The following is a 22826-nucleotide window of genomic DNA, read 5'->3' as shown; positions in this document are numbered from 1 at the left end:
GTTTGTCATTGTTAAAATTTCTGTGGTAGACTTACTATCAATCTCAGACCATGCTTTGATTAGTCGATATTTAAGAGCACTACGACCGAATCATACCCCCAGTTGGGAGGAAGTGAAGAAACCTTGTCCCCGTTCACGCTGTGTGAGGTTGAGAAAGGTATTTCAGGCCTGAATTCCAACAAAGCCCCAGGCCCGGATGGTATGCCCCCAGACATCTTTAAATCAAATCAATCCCTCTGGGCTCCGGTCCTCACGGCTGTGCTTAACGCAGCAGTGGTGGCAGGTTGTCCAGAGTCATGTGGTACCTCCATGATCGTCCTAGTTTTCAAGAAGGGAGATCGTAACAGCACTGCCTGTTACAGAACGTTCTCCTTCATTGATTCTGTGGTCAAGGTCGTGGGTGGAGTGGTGCTGAATAGACTGTCTTCCTGGGCAGAAGAAAACAGGGTCATCTCTGATATCCAATATGGGTTTCGGCCAGGGCATTCTACTTTGGCACAATGCCTTAACCTGTATATGATCCTCGGGAAGTACACCATCGTTCGTAAGGGTGCCATCTACATGGCGTTCATGGACCTTTCCTCCGCATTCAACTGTGTCAATCGGGGGAAATTGTGGCAGTCCATGGGCGCCATGGGGGTGGATGTCACACTGGTTAACATCCTGAGGGATCTACACAGGGATACCAGGGCGAATATCAGATTCTCCCAAGATCTTGGAGTATCAAGGGACTTCATTGTTGACCGGGGAGTATGGCATGGATGCATCTTAGCCCCTTTTCTTTTCAACCTATATATTAACAAGCTCGATAAGACTCTTATCAAAACTGGGGTGGATTATCCATGCGTAGGGCGCAGGGGCCTTCCCGTCCTGCCTTATGCGGACGATGCGGTCCTCTTGGCTAGAACCGCAAGAGTTTTGCAGCTCTTATTGAATGCCTTTCATAGTTTTATAGCTGACCGTGATGTAGCCATAAACAATACAAAATCCTATATACTCCAGGTTGGGGTTCGTCCGAAGCGCAACTATCCCTTTATGGTGAATAATGAAAAAGTGCCAATAACCACAACTTTCTCCTACTTGGGTGTTCTTTTCGATGACCATCTAAATTGGGGCACCCTAGTTGAGGGGAAAAGAGGAGAGGTTACAAGGGCGAAAGCCGCTATCTTCAGCTTTGCAACCAAAATGGGCAAGTGCCTAATTGCCGCAATGCTGAAGTTATACCAGGCGAAAAGTGTTTCAGTTGCCAGTTAAGGCAGTGAGCTATGGGGATATGTGACATCCAAGGGCATTCAGGTGGCAGAGAACAACTTTTTAAAACAGCTATTGGAAGTACCCAAAGGGACCTCAAACTTAATAACTCATGAAGAAACCGGGCTCCCATTTATCGGTGACACCTTAGCTATGCGGCCTCTGCTCTTTTGGCTTAAGTGCTGGTTAAATAAAGATCTTACCCTTAATCACCAGTTGCTTAAAGAAGCTTTGTCCGTGGATAATATGCTCAACATCCCCTGGCTAAGATATCTAAAAACCTGTTTTAACGAATTGGGGCGACCGGATCTTTTTTTAAGTCCTGAAACGATTACCTTTGGGGATGTGGTTTGTGTAAAAAAAAAATTCTCTATGGCAAAAATTAAACAGAGGTGGGGCAGACCTGGCAAAACCCAGTGTACATAAATATATGCTGCTTAAAACCGTTCCAATGTTGGAACCATATCTTACGTGGCCCCTCTCTTCCCATTACTATCATCTCCTACTTGCTGTTCCGAAGGGAAGCCATAGAGGTCAGGTGCTGTCTCCCTGTGGCTGCGATGACTCATCTCCACAGGATTTGACGCACTTTATGTTTTTTTGTCACCACTATGATGTTCCCAGGAGGTTCTTTTTAAAGCCCCTTTTAAAAAAGATTTATTTTGCTCAGGTTCGCCCAGCACTCTGCTTCTTGCAAATGCTAAAACCAGAAAGCACTTTATTTGTGGTTGGTTTCTTAAAATCAGCACTGAGACTGAGAAAACGCTTCCTGAATTAATGGTTCTCCATATTGTTGTGGTCATTGTTTTAAATAAACATTTTATCACAGCGTTTGTATATACTGTGTGGGTGGCAGTTTTAATACTTGTATGTACCAATACCCGAATGAATTATTTATAATTGTCTACGGTTAATGTACATGTTTTACAAATTGCCCCATTTTATTGTTGTAATGTTGCTTTTATGGTTTTTTACTCTTCAAACCGAATAAAGTATTTTGAATTTGATTAGTCTTTTTCTCTTTGTATATTTGTCTGTCATTGTTTAATTACTTTGATCACCTTTGCTAGCCTATACATTTTTATGTTATCCCTAGAACTGCATGGTCCCTTCCATGTTTGAACATTCTTTTTCATGATTAAAGCACTTTACTCCTAACCAGTGGTAAAGTGTTTGTGCTCTCCCTTCCAAACATAGTAAAATTGGTATACACCTAATTGACAAATTTAATTTACTTATAAGCCCTAGTATACTGTACTGCATGTACTTGGGCCTCTAAATTAAATACTACAAGTGAGTTGCAGCGCTCTTTGTGCCACAAACTAAAATAGCTCTTAAAACATGTCTAAGGCAAGCCACTGCATCCTGTAGGGAAGTGTTAACTTTCCATTTAAACCTGGCACAATAAATCTTTTGTCAGGCCTAAACCGGCCTTTTTGCCTCCCTAGATAGATTGAAGCCAAACTCAGATAGGAAGGAAGAACTGAAAATAACCAATTAGGGTTTGACAAAGAGGGTTACCCATATACATAAACTGGCACTGGGTATACAAGTGGCACCCTCAGAACATCTCAGACAAAAAGGCTGAACCTGCTTGCTTTAAACCCAGGATCCAAAAAGTGCCTTCAAGGGTCAGCTGACACTGTAGAAGGGTATCTGGATGGTTCAGATACCTGCACAGTTTCGGTATAAGTTCTCAGGCTTACATCTTTCTAGTCCAAATGCTATCTGGGCCACCTCATAGCGCAACTGATAAGCAATCAACATATTACATAAAGTTACTAGTTAATATATAAACATTTGTTTGACAATAGTGCGTGTTGCAGGGATAATATTTACCCTGTGATGCTGCCGAACAGTTTTCCAATAGCCCTCTCAATCCTTCAATGTTATACTCGATAAATAAAGTAAAACAGTTTGGAATTGAACCTTATTTGGAAAAGAGGAAGGGATAAGGAAAGCAAAAATAGTAATGAGGTAGTGACACAAAGTTGTATTTTTTCTGGAAGATTCACCCTTTCAGCATGCTTTTAATTATGTGTGGGACTAAAAGGAAAATAATCATAAAATGAAAATTAATAATGGCTATCAAAAGAACACTTCCTGCCAGTGCCTTAGTGAACTGGGTTTGGGGCTTTTTGCATTTCATTTACCGGTGTTAATAATAAGTAGAAATCTATCACTGTGTATGTCACGAGTGCGGAGTGAAATAGTTATCATCGTAATATTTTTTTTAGTCCCGAGGTTTAAGGTATTTATTCTATTTGGTTTATAATATAAAAAGGAGAACAGTTTATTTTTGCCAACACATATTTCTATTTATTATATTTAAAAAATGAATCATTTATTTTAATGTTGGGAAACGTCAACCATGAAAAATACATGCAGACATGGACAGAAGAAATTAGCATCCATGTAAAAAAATATGTAAATAATTCATAAACACAATTTTGTCAAACAAACTTTTTTAAATGTATACCATATAATTCACAAAAGTAAAAAAAGAAATATATATATTTAAATAATATAATTAACAAGTATAAAATGAAAATCTAAAAATCTAAAAAAAAGAACTTTTTAAGAAACAGAGACCAAAATATTGACGTTCCTGGCTGTACACAAGAAAAATTTGACATAGACAAGTGTAGTAAATGCAATCACATCTTATGAGGATGATCCTGGAAGAATGGTACAAAGTATACTCACTTAGATAATGCATGTGACTTTATGCTGCTAACTTATACTCACATGCCATGTAAATTGCTAACCTAGAACAAAATCTGTATTATTATTACTGTTACACCTGAAAAAAGAGCATATTTCTTTACAGCTGTTACGTTATTATTAAAATATAGAAAAAATGTATGTCATTTCATACACCAATATTTAGAAAGATGCAACCAAGAGAAGTCCATCTTCAATGACATTGAGTGGAAGAAGAAAATATCTATTGGCCAAAGTCGCTCAGGGCTTGTCATAGGTCCGGCAGGATCATGTAGTTTTGTCAACCTGCATTTTTTGTGTGACTCCTGTCTCATGTTACAATTGCTTAGCATAAATCCATAGCTAAGTACAATTGTCTAATCCCTACAGTGTCAATCAGATGGCATTTTCTTATGTAATGAATCCACTAATAAAAAAATACTTAAAAAAAGATCAACTGGTTCAGATGGTATTTTCTTATGTAATGAATCCACTAATAAAAAAATACTTTAAAAAAAGATCAACCGGTTAGTACAGACTGCATTTGTATTTGAACTTCCATGTATAATGAGTGTACTGAACATGCTATATTTTATGGGAATTCAAATAAAGTAGGCATATGTTTCAAATTCAGAATGTGCTGGATGTGTTGCATGAATCTGAACAGGTACATTCCAGATATACTAAAGAATGTCCTCATTTTAACTATCATCTTCTGATTTCTATTATAAATCCAGGTATCATACTTCAGACAAACATTTCAAATGTTTCTTGATTTTATCATTCTGACCACTTATGTTTATTGATAATGCATGTTAAAGGATTTCGGAGGCCACATATTGATAGAACTCTAGTGGAAATGTGAATAGGCAAGGCCTGGGCAGTATTCATCTCATTTAATAGCAAGGAATAGAATACGGACCGAACACATAGTGGAACAATTTAAGAAACAATTGGACATTTGTAAAATGGGTAATGAAGTATGAAAGAAACAATCGATCCTTACTCTTTTAAAATACTAAATAATATTGTAATTGAAGAAGTGGATTGTGAAATGTGAACAATTGCACAGTTCCTATTTGTTGCACTCATTTGTGTTCCCCTGTAAGCAGTGGCCTAGTGTAGGAGTTTCTGAGAAACTGATTTATGACAATCTTCAAAATAAAATAGAATATTATGAACATGGGATACAAATTCACAAATGTGTTTTTAAAGGTGCTAAGTAGTTTCCTGAAAATAAACACATTCCTTTTCAAAAATTGATTGAGCTATATTATCCAAAAGACCTTAAAACGCTCTTCTTGAATTAAACAGGTTTGGTAGAAGACAATTTTTAAACAACTCAATTTGTCATATATTCATTACAATTGACACTTTCCTCTCACTTTACACCAGCGTTAAATATTCTCCAGTCTTCAGAAAAATGTTGGTAAATTTGATTGATGAGGTGACCTGATGCTGAAAAAACTCGATACATATTCATTGTTGGCTGACTGAGTCTTACAGAGAATTCCAGAAACGGTACGGAGAGGCACGTTCTCGTCAGTGTGAAAGGTCAATGCAATGTATCTGCAACCATATTATAAAACATTAGAAAAATTACTTAACAGTTTTTAAGAATTTTCTTAACACACTTAATTTTCATTTGCTTTGTATAATCAAGTTTTAGTATGCCACATTTTTTAGGCATGTGCGACACGTTTTGAGGTGAAGACTGTTTTCTTCCTGTGAATATATTGATCACTTACCACTAATCTTCATTACTTTGTCTACCCTTCCACATCGCAGTACTAACTAAATGAGGTAGAACAACCTCCTGCTTCTGGCATCCCTTTACCAAGCCCTTAAAGAAATTATGTCTTCCCTCCTTTAACCATGCTCTTCCTTCCCCTTGGGCTAGGGATATAATGGCAAGGAAGGACCAAAGACATCTTGTCATCACCAAGCTGTGGGTGATATGGTTGTTAGACTGGAAGGAGGACAAGAGGGTTGTACATTCTGCAACAAGGAATGGTAGTTTGAGTAATGAAGATTAATAAATAATTGCCACATTATCTCCTCAACCCTTCATTTACCTCAGTCCTTGCTATATGAGATGTGCCATAGCAGAAATGGTAATTCAATAGCCCTATAAATGACACAACTCATGAATAATGCAGCACATCAAAATATTTGATAGTACTTTGATGCATTAAATGAGAACAGTTACTGAAGAGTAACAACTACAAAAACGTGCACCCCCGTTCTGGAGAACAATGATATTACACATTCAACTTTTAGTGGGAAATGATAGTTCAAGGAACTGCCAAAGTTTAGTCCTTCACAATTCCTAAATGGAGGCAGCATCATCCTTCACCCAAGATGCAGTAATACTTCAAGTGGATTTACCGTAATTGGGACTTAGTAAGGAAGGTCCTTTAGAAGTATATGTAATAGAAACCACAATCCTGACCCAACATCTCAAGGTATATGAAGAGGCCCTATATTCATGTTGAAAACCACAACATTTACAAAGAGATGTTCACATCGTAAACAAGTGATCTAGAACTATAAATCTGAACAGCTCAGAGTGCATACAGGATATGTCAATCCATCCCTTCAACTGGCAAAGTTATAGAATAAAGACAAGATACAAGTGTTCCTAATAAAAGAGAAGATTCATAGAAATGGAAGTCTAATAGATAAATAGCTCAATTCTGACAATCTATGCGCAGAAGTGATGGCCGTAAGAAAACATTTTCAGCATTAGGAACTTGAGTTAAATATCTGAAAGTGGTTCCGCTGGAAGGGTCTGAAACTTCTACTGACTACAAGTAAATCCCGACAAGGAACAGGTCAATGAAGGGAAACCCCCCTCACTGATCTAGCACATAGGCTCTCCCATTAAGATCTGACTGCTTTTACTGACGACAATTGGAAATGTAGGGTAGATGCCACTAACCTCTGATCAAATCCATCTTGTAAAACTGGAGAAACCACTTGGATTCGCAATTAAAATGGTCCAAAGATCCCCAGCAAGAAAAAGTTGATCAATGATGGGCCCAAGATCATCGAGTAAACTACAGAGATTCTTGTACTCAGGCTGTCACAAGAGAAGAACGATACAGATGTTTAAACCCCTCCTCTAAACAAATTCTGCAGAAACCCTTTTGACAAAAAATATATGTGTGTGTATGTGAGTGTGTTTGTGTGTGTATATGTGTCTGTTCTCTTGGAACTTCTCCTACTTCAAAAAAGGCACCAGGTATACAAATAGGATCATCAGTTCCTTTTTTTCATGTAGCATTTTCTCCTCGGTCTTAAGGTGTATCCTCAACAGTTTTGTGTACTGGGGATCAAGAAGTTTTATAGGCCCAATGACTCTTTCTCCAGCAATCTTTATATATAGGACCCACAGGGTGAACATAAATATATAACCTTAGATTAAAGGCCTCTCTGAACTGGAAATGTAAAGAGCATACAGAGAAGAGAAAATAAGGTGCACTTCTTTGATCACCCTCTCCCCACGTTTCACTCACCCGGGTATGCCACAACCCTTTCTAGTTGCGGTGGAAATTTCCATGTGTGCTTGTGGTTCCCAACAGTCCTCATACCACATGTCTTCCTCTGCTTCGCTACTGAGTCTTTAACCTCAAATTCAAGCTTGTCATTGTCGGCTGTCTTGGTGTCCCAGAATGTCGGTCTTCTTGCTGGGCAACCTCTTTTTGTGACTGTGGTCTCCTAGGTGTCCTACTGCCAACACTTTTCCCTGTTACCGTGACCTGCATCTGCATTTTTTCTGTTCCTTTCCCTCCCTGTGATATACTTTGCATCTACAGGGTTGCAGGAACAGGTACCAGCCTAATATCTTGGGATTGTTGCCTTTATTTTTAGCAATCCACTCCAGAGGGGCATGATCAGATTTCAAAGTGTACTCTCTCCCTTTTAAGTAATACCTAGGACTTTCTATGGCCTATTTTATGGCTAAGCCTTCCTTTTGTACAATCGTATAATTGCACTCTGGGAAATAATTTGCGGCTAACATATAGACTAGGCTTTTTGTTCTCTTATGGTATAATTGGGAAAATACTGCTCCTCAACCCATCACACAAGCGTCAGTATTTAGAATTAATGTTTTTTTTGTAGAATCGGATCAGAGGATAGTATTTCTTTCAGTTTTCACATTTGCTGCAGATGGTTTCTCTAATTATTTGTCAGGCCCTGGACTCTTGGATAAGAGGCTGGTTAGTGGAGTGGCCCAATAATGGGAGAAGTGGAGTCTCTTTTGGTCTACAGAATGGCAACTTCCAATATAACTGAGACTGGTTCTACTTGAGGTTGGATGACTCCCTTACTTAACAGATACCCAGAGTATTTCACTTGTCTTCCTGCCAAATAACTTTTCTTTAGATTGACCGTTCATAACAGCTTATTTTAAAGTCTTTGAACATCTTCCAGATGGAATAAGTGTTCTTTCCAAGACTGACTATGAATTATGATGTTGTCAATATATGCAGCTGCATACCTCTTATGCTTTTTAAGTACAGAATTCAGCAATCTTTGGAATGTTGCCAAGGCCAGTGTAATCCAAAAGGGAGTACTGTAAATTTATAGATGCCACCCGGAGTGGACAATACGTCTATCTCTTGGTCTTCCCTGTTAAATGGGATTTCCCAGAACCCTTTACTCAAGTCTAATGTGCTTATGAATTGGGCTTGTCCCAGGTGCTCAATGATTTAGCTGATTTGAGAAATGGGGTATTTGTCAAATTTAGATATTGTATTGACTTCTATACAACAAAGGATAGACCCATTTGGTTTTGTTACTAATACCACAGGTGAAATTTATTCACTTAGGGCCAGATGTAGGTCGGTCGGTAACGGCCGAAAATCGGTATTTTCGGCCGTGACAGACCGGTATTTGAGAAATGGTATGTAGGGCCACATATTTTACAGATTCAGTAAATTTACCGATAGGTAAATTTACCGAATCTGTAAAATACCGAATCAGTATATTTACTGATTCGGTAAATTTGATATGTAGGTGGGACTCTTCTGAGTCCCACAAGCCTTACAGAATCGGTATTTTACCATCAAATCTATTTGATGGTAAAATACCGATTCCGGTGTGCATGCACATGTGTGCATGCACACCTGTGCCATATGACAGGCAGACCTGCCCTTAGGGCAGGTATGCCTGCCACATGGCACCCGAGCCTCTTTTGGGGGTGCCAGAGGGTGTCAAAGTGACACCCCCTGCACCCTTGTGTCAGTTGGTATTTACCGATTCGGTAAATACCGAATCGGTAATGCCCATTCATTCCTATGGGCTTCAAAGCCCATAGGAATGAATGGGCATTACCGGTCGGTATTTACCGAATCGGTAAATACAGATTTTTTTCCGATTCGGTAAAAGGAACATCTGGATGTTCCTACATGTCCCCCCTTCTCATTTACCGATTCTCATTTACCGAATCGGTAAAATTCGGTAAATAAAAATCGGTAAATGAGTCCTACCTACATCGGGCCCTTACTGAGGGTTCTATTACTCCTAGTTGTAGCATGTTTTGTACCGCTTCCTCTATTGCTGCCCGTTTAGCTTCTGGTACTCTGTATGGTATTAAACTGATGATTTTCCCTGTCTCTTTAGTGAATGAATGTTGAATCACGACTACACCCTGGAGTTAACAAAAATGTTTCTGTGCACATTTGAAGACAATTCAGAAGATCCTGTTGTTTTTCTTGGCTGAGATCTTGATCAATATTGGGCATCTCTACCGCCATATAAAGCGGAGATGGGGACTTCCCACTTCTTCAGGAAATTCACATGGTATAGCTCAGTGTCTTTCTTAATTTAGTTGATCTCTAACTTATATGTCACCTTCTGCAATATTTTGAAAAGTCATTGCCACTAACTTAACAACTTATTTTCTGTGGATGGTAGTAATAGCCAGACATAATCCATTGGGGGAACATTGTTAGAGTTTGCCCTTTTTATTGTACAGGGCTTTGTGTCCTTGTTCACTCTTCTCTAAATTGCTCATAACAATTTCTCTCATGTCTTGTAATTTTGCTTTTAATTGGCTCACATATTTTAAAATATTTTTAGGATCATGTTCACCCTGTTCCCAGGCCTCCTTGGCCATATTGTGCAGGGTGCTGGGTTCTTGCCTGAACAACAGTTCAGACGGAGAGAATTCAGTAATCCTTTGATCTTTGCATCATATTACAAATAAGGCTACAGCCAGCATCAAATCCCATTTCCTTGTTTCCCTCTCCAGTATGTTTTTTCAGGGTGGTTTTAAGGTGGCATTATTTCATTCAACCAGAACATCTGTTTGTGGGAGATACTTTCTCATCCTAATCTGGCGTATACTTAGTTTTTGACAAATCTGAGCTATTAATTTTGAAGTAAAGAGGCTCCCCGGGTCAATTAAAATCTCTTTTATAAAAAATCCTGCTCTAGAAAAAATCTCAATCTTGGTGTTTGCTATTTGAGTAATATTGGGCTAGCACAAAGGAACTACCTTGGCTACCATGACTAATACAAATCTGTATCCATTTCGAAGGGTGATAAGGGTCCTATCATGTCCATTCCCACCCTCGAGAAGGGTTTTTCCATGGTGGGCATGGGATACTAGGGGCCCGGGAGGTTGATATCAACTCATCTTTTGACATATGATACATTTCCTACAATACTTCCTGATATGATTATATATACCTGACCATTAAAAGTTTTCTTCTGTCCAAATGCCCTCCCAATAATTGACAATGTGCCAAATACATCACGCTTTCTCTGAAAGGTTCTAGTATTAACAGCTGTATGGGCTGATTATTCCCCCCTTTCTGTACAAGAGGTCATTTTGTTTGAAAAACTCGGGACCAACCTCCTTAAGGTTTTCTTCTGTTGCTTTAGCCCAAGCCTCTATGTGCTGCCTTGAAGTCCCTATCAGATTCCCATAGGAACTCATTCGTCCAGGTTGGGAAACAGGGTATATACCCTTTTTCTTTTCTTGCCGTTTTTGCTTTCTGGTCTTCTTTTTTTAGGAGTAGGTCATTCCTTAGCATCTATATTTGAAAAGGGCACCTATTACCACCATGATTCCTCTTTTTGCCAAGTGTCCTACACCAGGGACATCAACTGGATGTAATTGGTGCCCGCAATTAAAGGTTCTGGTAACTGGGGAATCAGCCCTACTGTGATCGGTATTAGGGGGTTCTCTCTTTTTCCCTATATCTACTTGTACTACAGGATATTCCTTTTTATCACCACGAGAGCCTTATATAGTTACAGTTCCCTTCTGAGTTGGGTTCTCCCCTTTTGGAATCAGAAGTCTCATAATGGTCTGTCGGTTTCTGGTATCCAGAGAGCATTTGCCGGATTACTGATGGCCTTCAGGGAATAGCAGTAAGGGCTTTTGTTGTAATTAAATGTAATGTCCATTCCAGGTAGTATTTTCAAGTTGATTTATTATGTAGATGTTGCAGGGGGAGAACCCCACCAGGAGCAGCCTCACTGATGCTCAGCCCATCACCAACGGACAGTCACCCACACGAACATTTCATTCACCAATATTCTCTCACACAGACACTCAGGCTGAGCAGCAGCAGTATAACACATCCCCTTTCTTTGTAATGGAAAAGAAGGAATTCTCAAAAGGCATTAGAAACATTGCAAGACATATATAAGATGACAACTTTCTGAAGCATAGCATGAAAAATTAAAGAAGGAACATTTAAGCAGAGAAAATTAAGTAAGAAGGGAGAAACAGTAACATAAGTACAAAGACCCCTGTACACCATCCTCCTTTCTATTGCAAAAACAACCCAAACACTCCCGCACCACAGACTACAGACCAACTCAAGTACCTGGATTGTGCAAGCTGGCCAGGCAAACACAAGAAGAACAAGAGAATCAACAACGAAAGTGTGAAAGAAAACGAACCACTAAGAAAAACAGTATGCAGGCGTGGAAAATATCCACACAGAACATAGTAACAAGCACAATAATAGCAGAACTTCCCCCAACAACATATTGGGGTGTGATGTGTGGAAGGGGCTACACACAGAACCAAAAGGACTCCCAACGCAAACCCTGACATGCGAGGGAAAAACACAAATCTAGCAAAGTAAACCTTAAAGTCCAAGAAAGCAAAAATGCAATACAGACAAAAGCAAGAAGCAACCTGAAATAACGCAAGGTAATGCACATGAAAAACTCTACCCCCAACAAAAAGTTAGGGTGAGATGTGTAGAGAACAGCCTACACATAACCAATCAGGCTCACATCAATTGACTTAAAATTTAAGGGACTCCCCCCAACGCAAGATGGGGTGTGACGTGTGAAAAAGGCTCTACCCAGAACAAGTAAAGAACACTCTGATCAGCAACAATAAACTCCACCCAAACATAAAGTTGGGTTGTGATGTGTGGAAGGGACTCCACACGGAACCAAAACATCTGTACAACAACGGGTGCTTATACTACACTAACCCATAACCACGTAAAGTGGGAGACAGCAAAACTAGGAGCAGAAGCACGCAAAAACGCATGACACGAATCATGATAAACCCTGTAACCAATGGCGTACTAGATAGCAAACTTAGCAAAATGCAGAATAGCATGTAACATGAACGGACCAAGCAGAAACTCTACCCAAACATAAAGTTCGGTTGTGATGTGTGAAAGGGACTCCACACGGAACCTGAAGAAAAGTAAGCAAACACTGCACCCAAACAGAAATTTTGGTTGTAATGTGTGGAAGGGACTCCACACGGAACCTGAAAAAAAGTAAGTAAACACTCCACCCAAACAGAAATTTTGGTTGTGATGTGTGGAAGGGACTCCACACAGAACCTGTAAGGGTGTAACACCATTGCAAACCATGACGGGGAGAGAAGTAAAAGGATAAAACACAGCATTAAAACAGCAATCAAATGTTTAAAAAACATTCACTCTATGAAATGTGCACTAAAAGCAGAGGTATTCGGCAGGAACCAACAAGCACGTAAAAGTGGGAAAAAGCAAAACAATAAACACTAACTTCCCCTCATATATATACCATGTCAGGAAACATAACTCCAAGCACCTTAGGAAACATGTAACAAGAATAAAGACTTAACACATTAGCACATTAGTAAGTAAAGCACAAAAACATGTACATGGCATAGGGCATTAGCCCTCAGTAACACTCTGGAACACTGGTGAGCGAACTCTCACCCAGGTAAAATTCAGTCCCAAACACAGGAGGTAAGAAGCAGTAGTGAGAGGACCACAAATTACTTTTAACAGGTAGATGCAAGTTCATATGAAGCATATGTACCACTGATTGCGTGACTCACAAAGTGTGTCCAGAGCACAACACATTGCTAACACGAGTAAGCAGTCGCAAAAATCTAGGAGAAGCGGGAAACACACCAGCTCCATAGTGACTTTAAGGCAAGACATGCTGCTTCAATAACATGTGGCAGGAAGGCGGAAAGAAACACAGTAGTACCTTTAAGTTGAAGATTCCCCCTTTTTAGAAACTTCTAAAGTGCTGAATATCACGTTGAAGCAGCTGGGCGTCCCTCAACAGCAACCAGAAACGAAGAAGCAACTCGCAGGCCAAGGAGGAGAACTGCAGAGCTGGATGTGGGAAATAAGCCAACAATATTCCAAGTAACTTTATTGCAAGACCAGGAGGGGAAAAAATGTGGTTGGCAAGAAGAAGGATCCTCGTCGCCAAAATATGTTGTAAATAAATGTAATGTCCATTCCAGGTAGTTTCTTTAAGTTGATTTATTATGTAGATGTTACAAGGGAGAACCCCACCAGGAGCAGCCTCACTGCTGCTCTGCCCATCACTAACTGACACTCACCCACACGAACATTCCATTCACCAACATTCTCTCATACAGACACTCAGGCTGAGCAGCAGCAGTATAACAGCCTTCCTTATAGTGCTTCATATCTACATGGGCTGGGGTTTCTGGGCATATAATCTAGCTTTATGACCCATGCACAGCTATTTGAGTGTAATCCTTTACTGACTTCTCAAGTGAACCTGCTTTCCTGAACTCTAGCATAGGGAATTGCTTTCTCAGCAGCAGCTTCCAATCGTGAGATCGCTATGTTGCATCACCCATCTCTGGATAGGGGGATGGAGAGAGTTCAGGAATTATTCTAGATATATCTCTTCTAGGATTTCTTCTTTCGTTGCTGCCTCAGATTTGAATCTTCTATCAGTTAAATATTTAACTCAGAAGACTAAGGCAGTGTTTTACTGGGTCACTTCTGAATTTGCTACAAACTGATTCAGTATGTTTCTTCATCTACTCCCAGTCTTTCTAGTGCACTATTTTTAATGTCAGCATAGGGGGTGGTTCTAAATGGATTAACAGCTTGATACGATGCTTGGAGATTGCCAGTTAATTGAGGATTCAAATACTGTCCCCAGCCATGTTGCAGACTGAGCGATCCTCTCCAAATTATTTAAAAAATACACATTGGCTAGTTTTTTAATGACTGAGTCTTGACTCTGGGGGCACCTTATGTATTTGTTCAGCTTTAGTTTATAAAAACTTCTCAAATGGTTCTCTGTTCTCCGTGGCCACAACCATAAACTTCTTCAAAGCTTTCTCCAGTTGTTTTTGTCCATCCACTAATTTCACGACAAAGACCTCTATTTTCTCTCATCCTGCTTTAACGCCATTCTTCGGAGAGATGGGCAAAAATAGGGCTTGGGAGGCTTGTCTGATCTGAAAATGATTACTTTAATGGATCTATAATACAATGATCATTCGGAACCAAACAGGAAAAAGTAACTCACTGACACCGGCACACTGATAACACTAATCTTTTTGTTTGAATGTCAGAATACCGTTGACATAAATATTGTAATACAAAAAATTGGCAGCATAAATATCAACTACTAAAATATCTTCAAGTTAGGTATATGCAGGTAAGTATAGATATACTATTTCTCACTAGATCTCTGTATACTCTATAGAGGTATATGGTACTGCCAAGATACATGTATGTGGGAAGTATAAATAAGTATAATCGTAAGAAGCGGTCGCTCCCCTCGCTCCCTGGCTCCAGCTGGTATCGTAGCGCTTCATTTCAAACATTGTCTTGTACTTTAATTTTGACTGCGCTCCGTCTTGACCATCTTAAAGCGCCGCATTGCCTAATTATATCGTAACGCTAATTTACACAGCCCACATCGAGTTAATCAGATTGTGTTTGCATATTGCAGCGCTTGTGTGCCATCGTAGCGCTCTTACAGGCTCGCATTGTGTTTCTCTGTCTTATCTGTGCCTGATTGTGCCTGCGCCTCTGCCCACCACAATCTCGTCCTCTTTCCTTTCGTTTTGCTGCCATCTTGTTGTTGTTGTGACTTCCAGCCCGCCCCTCCACCCGGCTCCCGCCTCCCAGCTGACCCTCCCTCCCACAGGAAAGGTTAGGACGATCTTGTTGTCCACAGCTTTGTGACCGTCCTGACTTCGTCAGAAGCGGTCGCTCCCCTCGCTCCCTGGCTCCAGCTGGTATCGTAGCGCTTCATTTCAAACATTGTCTTGTACTTTAATTTTGACTGCGCTCCGTCTTGACCATCTTAAAGCGCCACATTGCCTAATTATAGCGTAACGCTAATTTACACAGCCCACATCGAGTTAATCAGATTGTGTTTGCATATTGCATATTGTAGCGCTTGTGTGCCATCGTAGCGCTCTTACAGGCTCGCATTGTGTTTCTCTGTCTTATCTGTGCCTGATTGTGCCTGCGCCTCTGCCCACCCCAATCTCGTCCTCTTTCCTTTCGTTTTGCTGCCATCTTGTTGTTGTTGTGACTTCCAGCCCGCCCCTCCACCCGGCTCCCGCCTCCCAGCTGACCCCCCCTCGCAACTCCCCCTCCACTATCCACTTATGTCAGATGCTTTTGCGCGCAGCGTTCACGCACAGCGGTCGCGCCCATGCGCGCCGAAGGCGCGCCAAAGGTAAGCCCGTCTAGGCCTGTCCGCGCCTGGACCGCGCCCAGCGCCAGACCCCCTGGTCCTCTCAGTACCCATTCCACCCGCATGACGTATGACGCCGCTACCCTCTTTGCCCTCAACCCCGAACGCACACCACAATGCTGCGAAGCTGTCCCAGCACACACCCATGGACCATTCGCCTGCCACTCCTGCAAGTTCGCCTGCATCAGGACCCCCACCAAATCCACTACCTCCAAACACAGCTCCGACTCTAACCACCTGAAGTGCATCCTGCTGAACACCCGCTCGATCCACAGACACGCCACTGAACTCTGGGACTTACTCGACACTACATCGCCGGACGTCGCCTTCCTTACAGAAACCTGGATGAACGCCTCATCAGTGCCCGACATCGCCATAGCCATCCCGGACGCTTACAAGATCATCCGAAAAGACCGCACCAACCAAACAGGAGGAGGCATCGCCATCGTCCACAAGAACACCATCCGAATCACGACCAGCTCCGACGACAACCTCGCGACCGCCAAACACCTTCACTTCCAGATCCACACCGACCCCAGGACCACACTTAGAGGCACCCTCATCTACAGACCACCAGGAACCCGTACACAATTCTGCGAAATCATCACTGACTTCATCAGCCCACACACCCTCCCCTCCGAGGACTACATTCTACTGGGAGACCTCAACTTCCACCTGGAAAAGAGAAACGACAGCAACACCACCACCCTTCTGGACAACCTAGCCATCCTCGGACTCAAACAACTCGTTGACACCCCCACCCACCTTGCCGGACACACGCTCGACCCTATCTTCACCTCCAGCAAACACATCTCCTTCGATCACACCACAGCTCTCCATTGGACGGACCACAGCTGCGTTCACTTCAGCTACAAAAATACCACAACCCACAACCCCCCACAACCCATTCCTCGAAGAAACTGGAACAAAATCACTACCGACCAACTCTTCACATCGCTTAACCAATACCCTCCTGCCATATCATCGGACACAAACCAAGCTGCCACCAAACTTACACAATGGATCACCCACAGCGCTGACGAATTAGCACCCTTGAAAAACCATCTAATCAAGCAAGGTAGCAAAAAGGCCCCCTGGTTCAACGATAACCTTAAGAAATCCAAGAAGTTATGTCGTACCCTCAAGAAAACCTGGAGAAAAAACCCAACCACTAACAACCAGATCGCCTTCAAGGACGCCACCCGCAAACATCACCAATTGATCCAATCCACCAAGAAATTAGCATTCAAGGATCGACTCGACAACAACGCCCACAACAGCAAGGAACTATTCAACATTGTCAAAGAATTCACCACCCCCACCGCCGGCACCACCGACATCACTCCATCCCAAAACCTCTGCGACTCTTTATCATCCTCCTTCCACAACAAAATCGCCGACATACACAACAGCTTTGAAAACCAGTCCGAAGAACAGTCCACTCCACCCACCTCCGAACCAAAACAACACTCTAACAACCTTTACGCCTGGAACCCAATCACCACTGAAGACACCATCCGCCTGATGAACTCCATCCACTCAGGATCACAAATCGACCCATGCCCCCACCACATCTTCAACAAAGCAGACTCCATCATCGCACCCCATCTCCGCGATGTCATCAACTGTTCCTTCAACTCCGCTACCTTCCCGGAAAGCTGGAAACATGCCGAACTCAGCGCCCTTCTGAAGAACCCACAGCAGACCCCTCTGAACTTAAGAACTACCGCCCCATCTCACTCCTCCCTTTCCCTGCCAAAGTCATTGAGAAAGCCGTCAATAGTCAACTCGCCGCCTTCCTTGAATCCAACAATTCCCTCGACCCCTCACAGTCCGGCTTCCGAGCCAAACACAGCACCGAAACCGCCCTCATCGCTGCTACAGATGACATCCGAACGCTACTGGACAACGGAGAAACAGTTGCCCTCATCCTACTTGACCTCTCCGCCGCCTTCGACACAGTCTGTCATAGCACCCTCATACAATGCCTCAGCAACGTCGGAATACAAGGAAAAGCTTTGGACTGGATCATCTCGTTCCTCGCCGGAAGAACCCAAAGAGTCCGCCTCCCCCCATTCAAATCTGAGGCCACCGAAGTCATCTGCGGCGTACCACAATGATCATCACTCAGTCCCACCCTCTTCAACGTTTACATGAGTCCCCTCGCATCCATCGCGCGACAACACAACCTCAACATCATCTCCTACGCAGACGACACCCAGCTGATCCTCTCCCTCACCAATGACCCAAACACCGCCAAAACCAATCTACACGAAGGAATGAAAGAAGTAGCCGAATGGATGAAGAACAGCCGCTTAAAACTTAACTCGGACGAAACGGAAGTCCTCATCTTAGGATCATCCCCCTCTGCCTGGGACGACTCATGGTGGCCACCGGCCCTGGGTACAGCACCCATACCGACAGATCACGCTCGTAACCTGGGCTTCATCCTAGACTCCTCCCTCTCGATGACCAGACAAGTCAACGCCGTCTCATCTTCATGCTTCAACATCCTACGCATGCTCAAAAAAATCTTCCGTTGGATCCCCACCGAAACAAGAAAGACAGTCACCCACGCACTGGTCACTAGCCGACTGGATTATGGAAATACCCTCTACGCCGGAACCACAGCCAAACTACAGAAAAGACTCCAACGCATCCAGAACGCCTCAGCCAGACTCATACTGGACATCCCTCATCAAGCTCATATTTCCGGTCACCTGAAAGATCTCCACTGGCTCCCCATCAACAAGAGAATTACGTTCCGTCTCCTCACCCACGCACACAAGGCCCTCTACGACTTAGGACCCGAATGCCTCAGCACACGACTGTCCTTCTACACACCCACCCGCCAACTACGATCATCCAATCAAGCCCTCGCCGCAATTCCGCGCATCCAGAGATCCACCATGGGAGGAAGATCCTTCTCCTACTTAGCGGCCAAGACCTGGAACTCTCTCCCCACTCATCTCCGCCTCACACAGAACCACCTCTCCTTCAGAAAGCAACTAAAAACCTGGCTATTTGATAAGTAATGCACCCTCCCTCCATCAAGCGCCTTGAGACCCTCTGGGTGAGTAGTGCGCTATACAAATTCCTGAACTTGAACTATAAGCATATTCTTACACGTGGCGTAACACAGGCAGCTGCGGTGCATGGGAAGCTCCAGTCCTTCAGGGGTTCACAACCCTTCAGTGTGTGATTAGAGGGCTTCTCTTCACATTCTGCATGGGGGCCCATCAGTTCATGTTACACCACTGTTCTTATCTATATATACTGAAGTGGCAGTATTTTGACAGTGAATATGTTTTGACTTCTAGAGACTCAGGATTTTTAGCAATGAAATGCTTGTTCATTCTGATCATTGTTAGCTTTTCAAAACGTTTGAGGAAACACACTGGTCCGTCTAATTGTGACAATTGCCACAGCTGCACTGAAAATCCCTTAAGAAGACATGCTGGTTGCAGGATATGATAAATATGTTATTACTAGCGGACTGGGGTCTGGCTACTTATACATTTTCCTATGCCCATAGATCAAAGGTTCATGATCGACTGGAAATCTTATTTGAGCTTTAATCATAGTTGACCATTTTCTCCATGTGATTCTCTTCCATCTGTGTGCTTTATGGAACTGCTGCAATTCCTAAAGACTACACCAGTCCAGAAGACATTTCTCTGATGTTGCGGAGCTGATTTTTAGCAAAGGGTATAATTTTGAAACGTGATTTTTTTTTTCACAACTGGAGGATGCTGCTGAAAAATGCTGCTCGAGCCACCAACATCATCTGCAGGAGTAAGTGAAGACAGCCCTTGAGTTCTTCTTTGCCATACATGTCATAGTCATTAATCTTCAAGTTCTCACAATTTCGTTATGATTGATCTATTATAGAGGCATCAACTGCTGAATACGGATTGGAACTGGCAATCAGCCTTTACAACGCATTCGTTACAATGCATGCTGTTACACCGCATGTTGTTGCAATGAAAAAGGTGAGCAGCAGTGAGTAGAAGGTGTTGGATTTAACTCCAACACCTTCCCTACTGATGCACACACTGGAGATCGAATAGAAAATGAATCTATTCCAATGTCTAGCGCTCCGCCGACAGAAAGTCAGAGTAAAGTCTGGCGTTGCAACGGCATGCGATCTAACGGCATCCGTTGCAACATCACATATCCATTGGAAGTAGGCAGATCACGTTTGCACTATGGACCAGTACAATAATTTAAATGTACTTTTCAGAGGCCATAATCTCTTGTTGCAGTCTTTTATTTGTCACCTGATGAATAAGTAAGCTGTTGACCAAATAGGCCGGTTCATCAATTGCATAATTTTTCGACTTTAAGCAAATGCGTCTACAGAAAATACAAGTGAATGGCTTGGATCATGGCACAATCTTCTTTGCTGATTTTCTCACAAAAAAAGCTCAAAAGGTACAAGCAATTTGGTGAGAAATTCTGTTAGCTCAATCTTTCAACCTCCAAGGAAATGGATTTGACAATTGCATGCACTCTTGTTTGTAACACATACTCATTTGTAGACTAATACTGCTCTAACATGTGTTGCACAACGTATAAACTGGACTTTGAAATTATTTGAACCTACTCTACCACTGCTTTTATAGACCTTTAGCTTAGTGAATGACCCTCAAGCCCATTTGGGTTTTAAAGGAATGGCTACAATGTATGCAAATCCTGAAACAGTTGACCAATACATTGCAAACAACATTGTCCTTTTTGAAGAAGTCAATAAGGTTAAGGTTATGGGCTAACCAGAGTACTCAGAATTATCCACCATCTGCCATTGACTTTGACAATGTGGCTGTCAGTAACACAGGACCGGACTCGCACTACCAGGTGCTTCAAATATTGTACAAGATGTAGCGTGCTACTGGGGATTCACTCTCTAATCCAAAAAGTGTTAGACGTATATGTAGCCAAGTTGCATCTCCTGGTTAGGAGATGTCCCCCTGTGCACAACTATAGTATCCCAAAGCGAGTGGGTAAAAGTTCAAACACAAATAAATAGTCCTCCAATTAAACCAATTTGTTCTTGACTGTGATGTTTATTTACATCAAAGTATGATTTTCCTTCATATCAAATTTCATGCCTATTGAGGCGAGACTTTTTTTGTGTTTTATTTATCATTTTGAAATCATAACAAAGTACAGCAGTCACAGGTGCATAAAATCAATAAAGTACACATTACATCAGGTGTGAGATTGTTACAGTACATATACCAGTGCATAGTCAAAGTGCAAAAAGGGGACACATCCAGTAGATCCAGACAATTCTTTCTTAACATTACAATCAGGCACTATGTATTTCTTCATCCCCAGAATGGGACAACATATATGTAGTGTAAGGGCCCCAAGTGGTCTAGATGCCCTTGGTAACTCCTCAGCATAACAGGTGAGTTGATCCCTACAATAAGCTAGATCATGGAGCCATTGTTACAAAAAAGGTGCTTGTCTACCATCCCAACACATAGCAACTCGGTGCTTAGCCAGCTGCACAGCCAACACCACCAATTTACGAACACCCGCTGGCACTGTAGAAACAATACTCAATAGCCATATCTTTACATCCTGCATGATCTGTATTTCCGTCATCTCCGTCAGTGCGGCAGTCACATCTGCCCAAAAGGTAGATACTTTGGGACAGTCCCAGGCCAGATGAACAAACTCAGCATTGTCAGCCCCACATCATCTACAATAGTGAGATTCCCGCAGGCCATATTTATGTAATTGGGCAGGGGTATAGTACATATGATGAATGTACTTATAATGAATACGATTAAAATTGCCATATACGGTAAAGCTCCCAGTCATGCTACAACTCTCTTCCCACTCCTCTTCAATCAGTGGTTGCCTCAAACACGCATCCCACCTGGCCCTAGAGCTGCTTGGCACCGCACCCTCATCCAATTGGGAGGCATAGCATAGTCGCAAAACTAATTTCACCTTATTCTGTGCGGTATATAGCAGCTGCAATGCCCCCAGCATAGGAGGTTTCACAGGAAAGTCTGAATACAAGCTGCGCATGGCCGCGCGGAGTCTTGTGTATATGAATGTGGCCATTTCTTCGCTCGCCCCCCTCCTTCACGAACTCCTGCACTGAAATAAATGTCCCATGTATAAAAGCATCTCCCATTGTGCCTATCCCAGCAGCATGTAAAACCTTGAGTGCCCCAGTTTCCCCTGACAAAGATATCGCCGCATCGTGCAGCAAAGGCATAGCCGGTGCATACAGTGGGAGACGTCGCGCCCTACTCACAAGTTCTTCCCAGGCTCGAGCCGTACATTTAACCGTATCAACCTCTCCATGCTCATATACTGAATATAGATTAACAATCATCGCTTTCAGGGGAGTGGGTGAACCGCGCCAGCCTCCACCGCCACATGCGGCGTAAATGGTGGCGCATTATGCCAATAGTATGCAAACTGCGCCTGAGCACATAAATAATATAAGTGCATGTCGGGCACCGTAAAACCACCCATAGCATAAGGCTTTGTCAGGGTCTCCCAACCTATAAGGAATTTCCTGCCCCCCCATATAAGTGTGATTAACAAGGTGCATAGCGTATTACAAAAGTGCTGCGTCAGCTTGACAGACACATTGACAAACAAATACCAAATTTTTGGAAGTACCACCATTTTAATTAGCACCACCCTGTCCGCAAAAAGTCAGTGGTAACCGAATCCACCGAGCCACCTGGTCTTCAAGTTTCGGGATTGCCACCCCATAATTGGCCCTGATAACCTCCTGCGGGTCCCCATGTATCCAAATACCAAGATACTTTATGGGGTCCTCAGCCCACTCTAAAGGGTAATTTAGCACAAAGGGCACGTACTCTGCGTAAGAGGAAGTATGATAGATTTGTTCCAATTAATAGCTA

At 42.4% G+C, this 22826-nt stretch overlaps 1 protein-coding gene across 1 annotated transcript in view; it reads right to left on the bottom strand.

Moving 5' to 3' along the window:
* Positions 1-3654: 3654 nt before the first annotated feature.
* LOC144822909 (uncharacterized) overlaps positions 3655-22826 on the bottom strand; it is a 410188-nt gene continuing 391016 nt past the window's right edge. The window contains exon 4 of the mRNA XM_078680936.1: positions 3655-5523. Within this exon, the coding sequence (XP_078537062.1) occupies positions 5510-5523 (14 nt within the window). The 3' untranslated portion in view covers positions 3655-5509. The remainder of the gene's footprint in view (positions 5524-22826) is intronic.

The sequence above is a fragment of the Lissotriton helveticus genome, chromosome 3_1, assembly GCF_964261635.1.
Source record: "Lissotriton helveticus chromosome 3_1, aLisHel1.1, whole genome shotgun sequence".
NCBI classification, from domain to species: Eukaryota; Metazoa; Chordata; class Amphibia; order Caudata; family Salamandridae; genus Lissotriton; species Lissotriton helveticus.
Note: the sequence above shows the minus strand (reverse complement) of the source record. Positions and strands in the feature narration are given on the sequence as shown.